At 38.6% G+C, this 16,985-nt stretch overlaps 1 protein-coding gene across 2 annotated transcripts in view; it reads left to right on the top strand.

The window, feature by feature from the left end:
- Positions 1–16,985, top strand: part of REV3L (REV3 like, DNA directed polymerase zeta catalytic subunit) — a 126,121-nt gene that overhangs the window by 100,228 nt on the left and 8,908 nt on the right. For both annotated transcript variants that reach the window (XM_032681568.1, XM_032681567.1), the window contains exons 20-27: positions 3,296–3,414; positions 4,075–4,193; positions 5,155–5,296; positions 11,028–11,272; positions 12,269–12,377; positions 13,224–13,430; positions 14,065–14,174; positions 15,225–15,339. In XM_032681568.1, coding sequence (XP_032537459.1) covers positions 3,296–3,414; positions 4,075–4,193; positions 5,155–5,296; positions 11,028–11,272; positions 12,269–12,377; positions 13,224–13,430; positions 14,065–14,174; positions 15,225–15,339 — 1,166 coding nt within the window. The remainder of the gene's footprint in view (positions 1–3,295; positions 3,415–4,074; positions 4,194–5,154; positions 5,297–11,027; positions 11,273–12,268; positions 12,378–13,223; positions 13,431–14,064; positions 14,175–15,224; positions 15,340–16,985) is intronic.

The following is a 16,985-nucleotide window of genomic DNA, read 5'->3' on the forward strand; positions in this document are numbered from 1 at the left end:
ACAAGGAAACATAAGATAAAATTTGTATCTTCAGTTGAAAGTTGTTGGCAATTGGACTTTGGTGAATTTTTAAATACTTAATATGTGAAAACAGGAGCACATGATAGTTTAAATATGAATTGGCTCACAAGTTTTATTTTTTAGCACAAAGCTCTCAAATTTGTTCTTTAGAAATAATAACTGATTGCATGAATCTTGTTATGCAATTCCCCTGATGGTTCAAATTGAGATCATACACTGACTGCAATAATAATGCCTCTGCACTCAGTCTTCAGAAGCACTAAAGAATGTTCTGAAAAATTTTTGACCCGTTACACCTCAAGATTTGCAATGTCTTTGGTAAGAGGAGCAGTAAGTGTTGTAGTCAAAGATTCTTTAACCTCCAAGGATCAGAAAGGTTTGCTGCTCTACTGTAGAAGTATGGCTGAACAATCTCTTCAGTTTGGGACAGGTAACTAGTGTGTCTCTACTGTTGTTCTCAAAGGCTGAGTCAAAGCTCTTGTCTTGCAGGGCAGCTCTGTCTGCACTGAAGTTGATGCAGAATCAGCAGTTAGATCAGCAAAGCTCTTAATAATACCCATCTTCCTGACATAAACTCTTACTCAAGTTACTGGTATTGAGATACACATTAATCAGTCCTCAAAAAAAGGGGACTGTATGGTTCTTAATGGTGATGTCGTTATGTATTTCACAGTCGGGCTTCCTTCCCCACAAATATCAAGTCCCACACAACGTGGGTTCAGTTCTAGTGAAGGAAACTAGGATTGTAGTCCTTAACATTTTTGAACATGAAATTCAAGGGGGCATAGGCCTGATCTCCACAGCACTGGTATTCATAGTGCAGATGTTCTTGTGCATCTTTGTAGATGCACATTCAGAAGTGGAATACATAACATTTAAAGTGTTTCTTAGAACTGGTGTTATTGTAAGGTAAGTAATTTTTTTTTTTGACACAGTTGCAGGAGAAAGATAAGAATATGTTCACACTGATGAGCTCTTCCCAAAAATGTCATGCCATAAGTGTGGGCTTGCATGCAAGATCATATACGTTCAAGTTGTTGTGTTCTCTGTTGCTTTGTGGCCTCCTTGTCCACAGTTTTGCCCCTGTTCCTCTTGCTTTTCCAACCCCTATGCTTCATATTTCCCTCCCTTCTTCACATGCTGTATTTTCAGAACAGGAAGTTCTTTCAAGCAGTATGCTCCTCTTTCCTCCTATTGAAATAAAGATGGAAGGTACTTTTCCTTCCCTTTCCTGTGATTTCAACTTAACAAAAAGAAAGCTGGACTTCTCTCTGGTTTTGCTTTATTAGCTGAGTCTGGTGCTGCCTCTGCCATTTACAAGTGAACTATTCATAAGTCATTAAGACACATCACAACAGAAGTGAGTACTGTGCCTGTGTGTAGTGGCATTTTTTTGTGTTTACACTGTGGCCTCCTGTTTCCTTCTTTGCATCACAGCTCAAAGTTAGGGAGTGGATAACAGAGGATAAGAGGAGACTTCATTTCATCTCATACACTTGAAAGATAGGAAGAATGTCCAGTTCTGCTTCTCAACAGCGTAGTTCCCAAAGAAGCTTAGGTATTTCTGGTGATATGTTCCCCACACCAGTTGTAGAGTAGTACAGGTTTTTGTAATTTGGCAGTGCTCATCACATGCAGAGTCTGGTTCATCAGAGCAGTGGGTCTTCCTTGTGACCACAGTATACTTTGTTACCTGTCTTTACCTGCAAGACATGAAGCAAACTTGAGAAATACAGGGCATCTCCTAAACAAGTCAAAAGAGAACTAGGAGACTCTACGGAAACTAGAACTAACCAATAGTTTCTTCTTCCAATAAAACAAAAAAAAAAAATTGAGGGGGTGAAATCGTAAGTTCCTTGCGTTCACGGGGGATCCGGCATGTGAAAATGAAGAAAAGCAGAAGACAAAATGTTGCTGCTTGTAGACCATTTTTTCCATGCAAACATGAAAAAAGAAATTGCTATTTTTGCTCCTTAAAAATCTGAAACAAGGAGGTTAAAAAGGTAGTATGCATTTTGGTGAAGTGAATGAAAGGTCTGCTAAGTTTTTATTCAAAACAGAATTGATAAGGTCAACAAATGACAAATAGGTTTTGTTAGCCATATTTTAGTTGATAGGATACACATTTGAAAGGTCAACATATGAAATTAAGTCTGTATTATGTTTCACAGCAGTTCTGCAGAATTTCATGCAATTTTTACTTCTGTCTTCAAGAGTAAATGTGTTTCTTGGCTGTCTGAGGAACTGATTGCTCAGTTCAGATCATTATTGCAAAGCATTGTGTATCCACACTTCTGCACACTGTCCGAAATGTTCTGCTTTTTATTAACAGGATACTGTACAGGCATACCTGATAAATGAGTGATGGCAGAATACAAAACAACCAACAGTTGAAAAATGGGTATGAATTTAGAAATGTAAGGAAATTGCTTCAAAGTGCTTTCTCTTCCATTAAATTATTAAGAAGAAATAAGACAGGAGGATCAAATCAGTGTGTTTTTCTATTGAATTTAAATCTGCGTGGTACATTTAAAAAAACATCTATGTGAACTCTGGAAAGAATACCAAAACTGTAGACTTATGCTGACTGAAAAAAAAAGATGGTTTCAAGAAATGTATACCAAAAAGACTGTCTTTTCTTGTGTTCTAGTATTCCAAAGCATGACAAAAATCAAGGATGGCAAAAGACAATGTATTTCTGTACTTTGGTCACCGCTGTCTCACAGAAAGATGCAGAGTGCTGAATTTGTTCCTTCTTTTTATCTTCTCTCTCTGTGCTATCCAGAACTCATGTCTACCTGCTCCCACTGCGGTGGGTTTGCTTTTACTCTATGAAAAGCACTGACTTTTCTCTCCCATGACCTGGTTCCAACTGTGTAAGATCTTTGCAAGTAAAACCTTGAGTTATAAACTCTTTCGGGCAGAAGTCACTTTTTTTCCATTATCATTTTTTTATGTTGTGCACTAATGTGTGTGCAGCTAACTCTCAAGTAGCATTCAGCATTGCTTAACCAATGTATTCACTGTAGAGAATATATTGCCTTGGACACCATTTCAATGAAGCGGAAGTTTCATTCGGAGGAATGTGCAAGAGCAGAAAAACCTGGGGGACTTTTATTTAGAGGTCGTGTAGATGACTGGTAAATAAATAATCTTGTGCAAACAGTGTTTATGAATTCTTATTTTTCTAGAGAGTTCAAGTTGGAAGAGGGATAGCTTGATCTGGTCTTGACTGTCTTATAATTCGTATAAAATTCTCTTTTAATGTCTTTAGATGAAAAGAAAGAGAACAGATTTGCAACCGAGCTGGATGAATATGGATCAGATACAATGAGCGAAATAAATATTGTTGGGCGAATTATGTTGAATATTTGGAGAATGATGAGAAATGAGGTAAAGTTTTTAAAAGGTTAATGTTTTCACTTACTGGCATTTTTTAATTATTGTAGACTTTGTTGAAAGTTTCATGTAACTTGTGTAACTCTTTGATCTTTTTCTTTCTACACCTTTTCAAATAGTTTACTGCTTTTTGAGAATGGATTTTACATATTGCTAAAATCTAAAGTCTTGAATCAGTAATGTTTCTTAATGATATATTCCTTTTCCCTTCTTTGTGGGTTTGGAGAACAACTTACCTGTTTTAAAAATTTGAATTTGTCTAATATGGTTCTTTTACAAAATTAAATACTTGAACTTATTTTAAGCTCTCCGATTTACTCTTTTCTTTTTTTTCCTTTTTTTTTTGTTTTTTTTCCATTTATGACCTTACATTTAATACTCAAATGGTTCAGTCTTTACAAATCTCGTTCTGACTGAATTCAGACCTTATCTTTATGAACTGCTTAATTCTGCATATTCTTTTCAGTTGATGAGGGATACTCTTTCCTGACTTGTTAGGGACTTCTAAGTATAAATGCTTACCTTTTTAACAAAATACCAAAAAAACCCAACAACAAAAAAAACCATTTAATTGTTACAGTTTTTGAAAAGTAGAGATTTCTTTGATTATGAAAACCATTGTTCATCTTTAATGTGTCCACTGTGTTTTTCTAGGTGAATCTAACAAATTACACTTTTGAAAATGTGGGCTTTCATGTTCTTCATCATCGTTTTCCTTTATTTACTTTCCGAGTTTTGTCCGATTGGTTTGATAATAAGGCAGATGTCTACAGGTAATGATCTATTAATCCATTTTGTTTGTTGTTTTTGAGGCCAGATTCTTAACATCAGATACGTATAAGCTGAAGTCAGCATAGGAAGAAATAATCAGTTTAGTTCAAGCACTAGAACAGTGTATATGCAGCAACATGAGCTTATTTACTTGGCTGTTCTGTTGTATAGTTATACCCTCAATATTTCAACAAGACATTTTCAGTTATAGTTTTAACATATCTGAATAGATGTATTATTTTGAAGTTCTGTAATGTCTTTTATTTTGTGTATGCTATTCATCAGAAGGGCTTTTAATGAACTGTCAGCTTCTGTTTCACTTCACAGTGCATGTCAAACAAACTAGGCTTAAAAGTAGTACAAAACAGTGTGCAACATGTTAAGGCAGTAACTATAGCTGCTTGAAAATACCTTTATATAACATGTGTCATATTGAGCTTCACTCTTCCATGAGTGATTTGGTATTGCATGATATGAACAATTCATAAAACTGAGTACTGATCTGCATGTTGTTTGTGACATACATATAATTTCTGTAAAAGTTAAATACTTTTTAATTAGGTAGAAACTTGGTTTATATTGAAATTCTAAATTTATGTTCAGCTGAGATAGGCGTTCTTAATATAGAAGGATGTCTCCACAAAAGGTTAAAAAACCCATGTAAACACATGAAGAGAAACTCAGTTTCTGTTTTGATAATCCTTTAGGACAGTAAGGAAAACAGAATATAACATGTAATTGAGAGATGCCTTAAAAGTAGTTTGCTGTAACACATTCTGTGAATATCTTTAGAATATGTAAGTATATATTTATATATGCAACATTTTTGAAAAAAACATATGAAAATGTCCTAGAGGTAATTTTATTTGCTGGTTTGTAACAAGTTATCATAAAAATACGTTTTTCTTAGTAGAAGGAGCAGCACTCTCCGGATTGTTTATAACGAGGCATTTGCTTTCACAGATGGAAAATGGTTGATCATTATGTTAGCCGGGTCCGTGGGAATCTCCTGTTGTTAGACAAACTGGATTTGATTGACAGAACAAGTGAAATGGCGAGACTTTTTGGCATTCAGTTCTTACATGTATTAACAAGAGGCTCCCAGGTAAGACTTAGTTTTTCTTATACTTCACAAAATCAAAATAGGTTTTACAAAATGTTTTAGTTCTTCAGTATCTTTTCAGTCCATAAATGTATTTTCATAGGGTCACAGAAGACTGTTGACATGAAATTAATGTGAAAGTGAAACATAAAGAATACCATTCAGTCCATTATTGCTGCTTTTGAGTTGGCTAGTCTCAGAGTTTAAAAATAGCTGTTAAAAATAGTTGCCCAAATTTAATCATGGCAGTAAATCTCTGTCTTCTACTCACTTCAGAAGCACTAAGCTTTCACTTTGAGTTGGTATTGTTCACACTTAGATGAGTCTGAAAATGAGTGCTCTCTAAAACATAAATATAATTGGGCGTGTTTTAGAAAGATGAGATTATTTTCTTCCAGGCAGACAAAGCTGCATCGAATATATTCTAAGTGACATTTCCTGTGAAGCAGACTTCTGAGTGAGATTTGCCATGCAAGATGTGTGCGGTTCTATTATTTTGGTACTAGCATCAGATAGAAAGGGAGAAGGACAGAGTGAGAGCTACTGTTTATTTGAGACCCCAGCACTCTCCAGTACTACCAAAGGCTTTCCTTGCCCACGTTCTGAGTGACTAGACTAACTCGACTGTTGTCGTGGCTTCATGTGAGACCTGAACAGCAGCTGAAATGAGGCAGCTACTCTCTCATGTGTTACAGCTCTTCTATTGTCGTCTTCTTTCCTACCATACTTCTTCTCCTACAATCTTTCTGCTTTCTAAAAAACAGCTGACCAAAACTGATTTTTTTTTTTTTGCCAACTTCTATGGACAAAAAGACAACTTAAAGACTAATGTCCTAAGCAGACACCATTGTCGTAAACCAGGCAGATATGGGAGTGTCTAAAGCTGCAGTTTCCTTAACAATTCAGTCCAGTTAAAAAACTTTTACCAGCTTTTTTCCTTTGACTGCAATTGTTATGTTGTCTCTTGACCCAGTGCAGGTTCTTGTTGGTTTTGCTGGTAATGGCCCTCTGTTTGTGAGGGAGTGGGGAGCAGGCAGGCAGGCACCCATAGCAGAGCCATGGTGGCATTCAGTAGGTATTTGCCGGTTTATCTCCCTGATTTACCATATTATCAGAAAATAACCGCTCTTGGAGCAAGGGAAGAGAAATGCGCAGCTAGGGACAGGGAGTGTGGGACCGGCATACTGCCAACATAGATATGCTTAAACTGTCATGATTGCAGCCCACAAACACTGTTCTGCCTGTCATTTTCTCAAATGTCTGTGAGTGGGAGTGAGCAACAGAAGCATACTGCATTTTCTGTCCTGACTGTTCTTTTCTCTTCCCTTCTGTGCACCTATGTTCTGTTTCCAGTGAAACTTTCTGGATCACAGAAACAGCAGTTGCAACAATTCCCAGTCACTTCAAATAATTTTTAATTCACTCAGAAGAATCATCACTTCCTTTTATGAAGATATTCCTTTTCTCTTTAGCTGAAAGAGATTTTTAAAATTGAATAGTAATAAGAACAGATTTCAGATATCTTAAGTTATTTTTCCATGTTTCTATCTCTCACTAAGTTTTACAATAACTTTTTAAAGTATGTTTTTATTATTTTGTTGTATGAAGCCATCTTGAACACTCCATAGTAGACTAAACAAATCTAACAGGAGAGGGTTATAGGCATACAAATTATTAGTGAGATGATTGAAGAACTTGCTGATTTTTGCACAGGAGTTACCAGAGCTCATTTGAAAGAGCTTTAAACTCGATTTGAAGGGGGAAAGGGATAAAACCAGGCTCACTAGAGATAAGCCTGGGAGCATCACACCAGTATTTGAGAAACATGATGGCATGACTCGCACAACTGTAGTGCTGCAGTGGACAGCTATAAACTCTTCAGAAGGAAGAGGCAAGGAAGGAGAGGTGTCCCTGTATGTTAAGGGAGTGTTTCGATTGTCTACAGCTTAATGATGTTGACTATAGGGTTGAGTGTTTGAGGGTGAGAATCAGTGAGAAGGTCAACAGGACAGATGTCCTGGAGGGGGTCTGTTATAGACCACTCAACCAGAATGAAGAGGCAGATGAAATATTCTGTAAGTAGCTGGGAGAAGTCTCATTATCTCTAGGCTTTGTTATCATGGGAGACTTCAACTTACCCGATGTCTGTTGGGAGTACAACACAGCAGAGAGGAAACAGTCCGGGAGGTTCCTGGTGTGTGTGGAAGTGAACTTTGATGCAGCTGATAAGTGAGCCAGCTAGGGAAGGTTGGATCTGTTGTTGTGAACAGAGAAGGACAGGTAAGTGATGTGATGGCTGGAGACCATCTTGGGCACACAGATCACAAAATGATAGAGTTTGCGGTTCTTGGAGAAGTAGAGAGGGGGTTCAGCAGAATTGCCACCTTGGACTTCCAGAGGGCAGACTTCATCCGGTTTAGGAGACTGGTTGAGACAGTCCCACAGGAGGCAGTCCTGAGGGGCAAAGGAGTCTTGGAAAGCTGGATATACAAGAAAATCCTAAAGGCGCAGGAGCAGCCTGTTCCCCTGTGCTGAAAGATGAGCTAGTGAGGGAGAAGGACCAGCATGGATGAACAGAGACCTTTGGCTGGAACACAGGGGAAAAGAGAGTGTATCACCTTCAGAAGAAGGGTCAGGCAACTTGAGAGGACTGCAAGGATGTTATGAGTTTATGAAAGAGGAAAATTAGAAGAGCCGAAGTCCAACCAGAACTTAATCTGGTTACTGCCATAAAAGACAACAAAAGATATTTTTACAAATACATCAACAACAAAAGGAATGTTAAGGAGAATCTCCATCCTTTATTGAATGCAGGGGGGAAATATAGTGACAAAGGAAGAGGATAAGGCTGAGGTACTTAGTGCCTTCTTTGTCTCAGTCTTTAACAGCAAAACCAGTTGGTCTCTGGGTACCCAGACCCCTGAGCTGGAAGACAGGGAGCAGAATGAAGCCCCCAGATTCCAGGTGAAAGTGACCAGGTGATGTGCCACACCACTTAGACACACACTTGTATGGTGCCACATGGGATCCCATCCAAGGGTACTGAGGGAACTGGTGGAAATGCTCACTAAGCCCCTTTCAGTCCTTTACCAACAGTTCAGTTTATCTGGAGGTCTCAGTTGACTGGTAATTAGCAAATCTGATGCCCATCTACAAGAAGGGCTGGAAGAAGGATCCAAGGAACTACAGACCTGTCAACCTGACCTCAGTTCCTGGGAAAGTCATGGAGCAGATCATCTTGAGTGCTGTCACGCAGCATGTGCACAGCAACCAGGGGATCAGGCCCACCCAGCATGCGTTTAGGAAAGGCAGGTCCTGTTTGACCAACTTGATCTCCTTCTATGACAGGGTGACCCACTTAATGGATGAGGGAAAGGCAGTGGATGTTATCCATCTGGACTTCAGTTAAATCTTTGACACTGTGTCCACAGGATTCCCCTAGAGAAACTGGCTGCTCATGGCTTGGATGGGTGTACTCTCCACTGTGAAAAAGCCTGACTGGTTGGCCAGGTGCCGCGAGTGATGGTGAATGGTGCCACATCCAACTGGTGGCTGATTACCAGTGGGGTTCCCCAGGGCTCAGTACTGGGACCTGTCTAGTTTAATATCTTTATCAATGATCTGGACAAAGGGACTGAGTGCACCCTCAGTAAGTTCGCAGATGGCACCAGGTTGGGTGAGGCACTGATCTGCTTGAGGGTAAGAAGGCTATACAGAGGGATCTGGATTGATGGGCTGAGGCCAGTTGTATGAGAGTCCTGCCCTTGGCTCCAGACAATCCCGTGCTACAAGCTGGGGACAGAGTGGCTGGAAAACTGCCCAGAGGAAAAGGACCTGGGGGTGCTGGTTGACAGAGGCTGAACATAAGCCAGCAGTGTGCTAAGGTGGCCAAGAAGGCCAATGGCTTCCTGGCCTGTGTTAGCAATAGTGTGGCCAGGAGGACCAGGGAAGTGATTCTTCCCCTGTACTTGGCACTGGTGAGGCTATACTTCAAGTACTGTGTCCAGTTCTGGGCCCATCAGTACAAGAAGGACATTGAGGTGCTGGAGCAGGTCCAGAGAAGGGCAACGGAGCTGGTGAAGGACCTGGACACAAATCTTGTGAGGAGTGGCTGGGATTATTCAGCCTGGAGAAAAGGAGACTCAAGAGGGACCTTATCACTCTCTACAACTACCTGAAAAGGAGGTTGTAGCCAGGTGGGCATCTGTCTCTTCCCCAAGGTAACAACTGATAGGACAAGAGGAAGTAGCCTCAATTCGTACCAGGGCTGGTTTGGATTGGATATTAAAAAAATTTCTTCCCCAAGAGAATGGTCAGCCATTGGAACAGGCTGCCTAGGGTCACCATCCACAGAGGTATTTAAGTGATGTGTAGATGTAGCTCTTGATAATGCTAGGTTAATGGCTGGACTTGATGATCTTAGAGGTCTTTTCCAAACTAAATCAATCATTCTGTGAAAATGAGGTGGAAAAAACCCGAAAATCTCTCTCTTGCCAGATCCACTCCCTGGCCACTTAGTCACACATGCCAGCGCATCACTGATCACAAAGTAGTGTGCCGTTAGTGCACGGCAGCAGCAGCAGCCAATGTTGCTGCCTAACTACACTTTCAAACTGCAACCTGTTTGTAAGGTGCAGGATCATGTTAAAGCTGTTGTTTCTGTAAGTTCATTTATAATATCAAGGTTAAAGAAATTATATCTAACCCATTCAGTACAATGATTGAATATGTAGTGCATCAGGCAGAGGACCTTTAAGTAGTGATTTAGTTGCTTACAATGCACAGCATTATATAGAATTGTTTTTTTATATTTTGTGATTTTCAGTCCTTTACCACCCATGTATGTAGTTTTCAGCTATTTTGAGGTTTTATTGTGAATGGACACAGTGAATACCTGCTTGTAAAGCCTTTACTAAAGCATTGAATTAGACATAAATAAATAGGGCTGGTTTTTTGCTCATGTTGTTAGTTCCAAATATGACGTTTTGTCATGTCTTCAACAAGTTCTTTGTTATTTTATGCTTCCTGTACTACTTGTGGTATCATCAGGGAGAAAGCAGTGCAAAATGGCAGAGTTTTGAGATGAGTTGACTTAAATTCTTCCCTTGGTTCTCTTACTGCCAAGTACATTCCAGTTACTTCTTATGGTTAAAAGCATGGAGGCACAATTATCAGGTTATATGACTCACACGTTGTTTCTGTTTCCCCAAATATTGAAATAAAATTGCTGGGCAGATTCCTATGGAAAATGGTCATCAACTGTATATACTTTGTTTTCTTCAATAATGTGCAAGTCTAACAGAAGTACAGTTTAGCAAATGCTTATTCAACAACTGTAGCATGGCTATCCATATATGTCGTTGCAACCTGTTAGATGTTTATTTTTTCCATAGATAAAAATAAAAAAGTACTTTACTTTCAGTGATCAGGGCTAAATGAAGAGGAAACATGAAAAAGTGTCACTATATGTGATAGAAAATATAGAATCATAGAATGTTTAGGGTTGGAAGGGACCCTAAAGATGATCTGGTGATAAAACAATCCTTTAAAATATACATAAGGAGCTATTTATTTTGGAAAACTAGTTTTCTGTACTTTAAATTTAGAAAATATAAGTGTGCATTTGCACTGTTTTAGTGCGTATGTGTTTGTTCTGCGTTTTTGAAATTATAATGATTATATATCCAAATAATATATGTATCCAAACTGATATAATATCCAAACTGTTTTGCAGTATCGTGTGGAGTCTGTGATGCTGCGTATTGCGAAGCCAATGAATTACATTGCTGTGACACCCAGTGTCCAGCAGCGAGCTCAAATGAAAGCCCCACAATGTGTTCCTTTAATAATGGAGCCAGAATCCCGCTTCTACAGCAATGCCGTTCTTGTCTTAGATTTCCAGTCATTATATCCTTCCATTGTGATAGCGTACAACTACTGTTTTTCAACCTGCCTGGGACACGTTGAAAACTTAGGAAAGTAAGTTGTTCTTCTTTTCTCAAACTTTTATTCCACAGAGACTTTAATGTCTTTTCTAAGATACTGAGAACCCTTGGTTGTTCTTGTAAAAAATGGGCAGGTATGAATAGCATCATTTTCTGTTACACAGTAGGGATGATAAAAATCTACCATGTGGGTGTGTGCATAAGCACATATATACATATACACATCAATATGTATTTTTAATTAAATATAGAATTAGACTGTGTTCTCTTAAAAAAAGCAACAAACAACGATGTGTATGTGTGCGTGTGTACATACACCTCTTTCATTATTGTGGTGATGCTGGTTTTTAATATTGCTTCAAAATAAGTTAATGTAAATGCACAACCTATCTTCAAAACTGGACTAGTACTACTCCTTAATAAATTATGGTAGTTCTTTTAACAGTTGTAGTTCACTCTGATCTTAACTATTTAAAATTAAAAGATACAATGAGTTATTCTCATGAAGGAACATGTAGCATCTTTTATTGAGTTTAACAGTTATTCTGTTAATTGGAAAAAAATCTCATTGCTCTTTATAATTACCTCTATAAAAGAGTATTTTGAAGAATGGGAAGATGCATGTGGTAATTGCTAGGCATCATCATCAGGCTTTTAAGTTTCTGATTTGAAATTCTGAGTTTGTAGGAAGAAAATTTGTGGAATGCAGTACTCGGTAAACATGTATGATTTCCATAGGGCTTTACTGTATGAATACATGCCTCCACCAACTCAGAATTTGGAAATAATTCATTAACACAGAAGAGACTTGATAAATTATGCATGCATTGGAATTTAGCCATTTATTAGTGCTTTATTCCTAGAGCCTTTTGCATGTGGCTAAGAAATATGAAATTATGTTATGTTTGTTTATACCTGAGTTTATTCTGTCCTTGCTGGCATTATCAGCATTTCAGTGTGAGCTGATGCTGTGCTTGATTGGGCTGTAAATGAATGACTTGTCTTCTTATATAAATTTTCTCTTTATTAGATACGATGCATTCAAATTTGGCTGTACATCTCTCAGAGTACCTCCTGACTTACTTTACCAGATAAGGCATGATATCACAGTGTCACCCAGCGGAGTAGCTTTTGTCAAGGTAATTATACTAGTACTCTTTGACAGGCATTTTCACTCCGTGTAGGCTGCCTAGCTTAAGGTCAAATTGATATTGTAGTTTATATTTTGCTACATTAAGAGCAGACAGAAAGGGGAGGTTCAATCTCTCATTTCACAATGTTTTTTGATATTTGTCAAAGCGTTGAACTTCTGGCAGTTCAGGAAGTAAAATGTCGTCTTTATGTTTTCCTTTTTACTGAAAGCTTATTTCATCTGTAATTGTATTTTACTTGTGTAGTTTGGGGATCAAACAGTAATTATCTGTGTGTACCTCTTCATTCCTCTCCTGCCTGCAGAATGCTTTCCTAGAAAAATAGTCATGGATTGGGAGATGAAACTCCCTGACTGTTGTTCTCATTTTGTGTTCTGCTGGCTAATTTGTAATGGATATGGCCTGGAGTTCTTACAAATGGTTAACCAATCACCAGCATACATGTATTTAATGGAAAACAAAAACTTTAGGTAAAGAATATTTGCAGAATTTTTAAAAGACAGTATTCCTTCAGTATTCCTTCCTTTAATATTATGAGAATTAACAGTATTGAAGTCCCATTTTATTTAATAAGATTATATGAACATTGCATTAGCAGGGCTGATGAAAACAAATAACAAAAAGTTGTTTACTCTGCCCTTAAGAGCTTTGCCTGTGTTCTAGATTCCTTGTAATATTTGTGAGAAAAGCCAAGCTGTTGGTGACTAGGGCATCTTACTAATTAATTTGTCTTCCTGACAGAGGTTAACTAACAGTTCAGGGTTTTGATTTTACTCCTACCTGTTTAGGTTAAGCTTTTAAACATAATTTTTTTCTTTGTTCCCTTTATGGCAGCCTTCAGTAAGAAAGGGTGTGCTGCCAAGGATGCTGGAAGAAATCTTGAAGACTAGGATAATGGTCAAACAGTCAATGAAGGCTTATAAGCATGACAAGGCTGTGACTCGAATGCTTGAAGCTCGTCAGTTGGGTCTTAAATATATTGCTAATTTTACATTTGGTTATACTGCTGCTAATTTTTCTGGAAGAATGCCATGCACTGAGGTAAGGGTTACAAATAAAAACACATAAAAATGTGGGAAAGGCACTAGTCAGATAACATAGTATTATAATTTTTTGAAACATACTTAAGCTAAAAAAAGCTGGTTTTATTTGTAATACTGCAAATCAGCAACTTAGGATTTATTTGTGACCTTTTGGAAAGAAATGTCTTATTTTTCTTCTTCTCATAAAGAGCATTTGAAGTTGGCATTTCTATAAAACTGTCTCCAAAGGTGGATTGGATTACAGTTCTAATAGTGGAAATAAAATAAAACATTGTAGCTATTTCATAGTTTTCAGAGCAATCAGCAGAATCCAAAAACTAGAGAAAGTGGTCCAAAGCAGTCATGTCTTGCTCCTTACACTTTTAATATGTCTGAAGAAGTTTAAACCGAATTTTTCTTTTTTTTAATTCTTAATATTTTTTTGTCATTATTCCTTCAATTCTTGTTATTTTAGGATAATTTAAGCAAGCTTTTTATTTCTTATATGCATTTAAACCATAAAATAATAAAATATATTGTCTCAATATAGTAATTTTCATAAACAGATCAAAGACAGTTAGGCTGTGTTTACCATGAACTAGTGTTTGGTTTAACAGTAGAATAAAGCTTTCAGTCTGTCTTTAACTTTGCAGATTGGAGACAGCATTGTCCACAAAGCCAGAGAAACATTGGAGCGTGCCATTAAATTGGTGAATGATACAAAAAAATGGGGTGCTCACGTTGTGTATGGTGATACAGACAGGTAATTAATGGTGTGCTTCTTATAATGTTTTAAAATCATAGTAATTCTTTGTAGATAGATTTTTCTTTTGTCTCAAAAAGGGGAACATATGATGCTGAAAAGAGTACATGGACCCTCTTTGGATGTTGCTTACTGTTTTGCAGAATATGCAAAGTAAATAATATCCAGTTTCCTCAAGTTTGTTAGGACTCTTAGAACTTTGAAGGTTTCCTTTTGTTTGAAAATTATGTGGAACAGAAAGAGGGGGGGAAATAATATTATTTCAGTTGTGAATTAGTGTAAATCTAATTTACCAAATTACTGGTTTTGTGCCCATTTCTGATGTTGCTTTTATTTTAGAAAATAGAGTATTTTTAACATAGTAGGTGTTGCCTCTTGAGGAAGGCACTATTTGAAGCTTCAAAAGTGGATACAATTCAGAAGCAGCCACCAGAGCATGCAGCATGCAAAGATATTATTAGGCTGCCTGAAATACATCATATAAATATCTCCCCTTTCTCAGTCAATCTTTCATCTAAATAATAACCATGCTCTAGGCATATCCATCTCTGTTCTACACTCAGATAATTTTTCAGCCATTGGGAAACAAAGCTTGTCTGGCTGTCCTTCTGTAAGAACTTGTGAATCCAATGACTGATTTCAGCTTGATTTGATAAAAGACTTGAAATTTCAAAGATACTGAATTCATAGTAGTTTCACTTAAAAAAATTGTTGGAGAAAGGAAGTAAAATCCTATTGCTGCTCATGGATGGCAAAAGTGGCATACCCAGAGTTCTTTACAGTTCTCTCCTGTGAACTCAGGTTTTGCAGTGCCTGGGAACAGTTGTGTTCCCTGCCTCAGCAGCTAGTCACAGCTTCATCAGGCCTTTGGCACTCCTCGTTTCATACTGAATGCTGAAATTTCTCAGATTTTTGGCTTTTCTAGCTGAAGGAAGGGAATGCAATTGATAACAAAATCCCTGCCTTGCTACCCCAGAAACTATAGCTTATAATTTTCAGGAACCAAGTTGAGCAGATTTGCACTTATTTCCTATGTCTGATTTCTTGTAGCATGTTTGTACTCTTGAAAGGAGCCACAAAGGAGCAGTCTTTTAAGATTGGTCAAGAAATTGCTGAAGCTGTAACTGCAACAAACCCCAAACCTGTTAAACTGAAGTTTGAAAAGGTAAAAGGAAAATACTTTGCTTTGAGTATGTTGGGTGAAAACACTGTTATTAAAAAAAAAAAAAAAATGAAGATAAAAGATCTTTCTGGACCCTCATGTGTGATAAGGATATACAACAGTCATGTGCTGTGGTGTTTCTCTGGGTATATATTGCAAGCCCCTTAATGCCTCAGAGACCTTGTCAGAGGAGCACTGCAGTATCACAACAAAAAGAAATGTTCCTACTTTCACATCAGGATGCATGGTGGCCTGTTGTGCTGGCAGCATCAGGCAGTTTGAAATTCTTGTCTCATCAGTTTTGAGAAGTGTCTCCCTCGGTTTGGCATTACTGATTTCCTTTTATGACAAGGTAACACCCCTAGTTGACAAGGGAAGCCAGTTGATATAAACTTTTTGGATTTCAGCAAAGCTTTCAAGGTCTCTCCCAAAATGTCCAGCACACAGCTGGATAAACACATCATGTGGTGGGTGAGCAATTGGCTCACAGGTTGAGCACAGAGGATGATAGTGAATGGGGGAACATCAGACTGGTGACCTGTCACTAGTGGGATTCCACAAGGCTCCATCTTAGGCCCTGTGCTCTTCAACATCTTCACAAATGACTTGGATGCAGGACTGGAAGGGATACTAAACAAGTTCGCAGATGATACAAAACTCTGAGGAGCTGTTGACTCCCTGGAAGGCAGGGAGGTCCTGCAGAGAGACCTCGACAAATTAGAGGACTGGGCAATCATCAACCATATGAAGTTCAACAAGGGAAAGTGCCAGATTCTGCACTTGGGATGGGGCAGTCTCGGATGTTTGTACAGACTGGGGAATGAGATGCTGGAGAGCGGTACCACGGAGAGGGACCTGGGATCCTGGTTGATGGCAAGTTGAATATGAGTCAGCAGTGCCCTGGCAGTCAGAAAGGTCAACCGTGTCCTGGGGGCATCAGGCAAAGCATTGCTGTTCTGCACTGGTGTGGCCTCATCTTGTGTCCTGTGTGCAGTTTTGGGCACCACAATGTAAAAAAGACATTAAGCTGTTAGAGAGCATTCAAAAGAGGGCAATGAAGATCGTGAAGGGCCCTGAGGGGAAGCTGTATGAGGAGCTGCTGAGGGCACATGTCTGTTCAGCCTGGAGAAGAGGAGACTGAGGGGAGACCTCATTGCAGTCTACAACTTCCTCATGAGGGGAAGAGGAGGGGCAGGCACCAATTTCTTCTCTGTGGTGACCAGTGACAGGAGCCAAGAGAATGGCCTGAAGTTGTGTCAGGGGAAGTTTAGGTTGGATATTAGAGAAAGGTTCCTCACCCAGAGGGTGCTGGGTACTGGAACAGGCTCCCCAGAGAAGTAATCACAGCACCAAGTCTGAGTTCAAGAAGCATTTGGATGATACTCTCAGGCACATGGTGTGACTCTTGTGGATGGTCCTGTGCAGGACTAAGAGTTGGACTCGATGATCCATGTGGGTCCCTTCTAACTCGGCATATTCTGTCATTCTCTGTTACATACCTCCATTCAAACCAACTTGTGCGACTTAGTAGAGAAAATGTTCACCATCCCTGATGCCAGTGCATTAATTACAAGCCTGATATTCTTTAGTCAGCCTTAGCACACCTCGGGGTATGTCCATGTGATACATACATATACCTATAAAATGAA

Source organism: Chiroxiphia lanceolata, chromosome 3, assembly GCF_009829145.1.
Source record: "Chiroxiphia lanceolata isolate bChiLan1 chromosome 3, bChiLan1.pri, whole genome shotgun sequence".
NCBI lineage: Eukaryota > Metazoa > Chordata > Aves > Passeriformes > Pipridae > Chiroxiphia > Chiroxiphia lanceolata.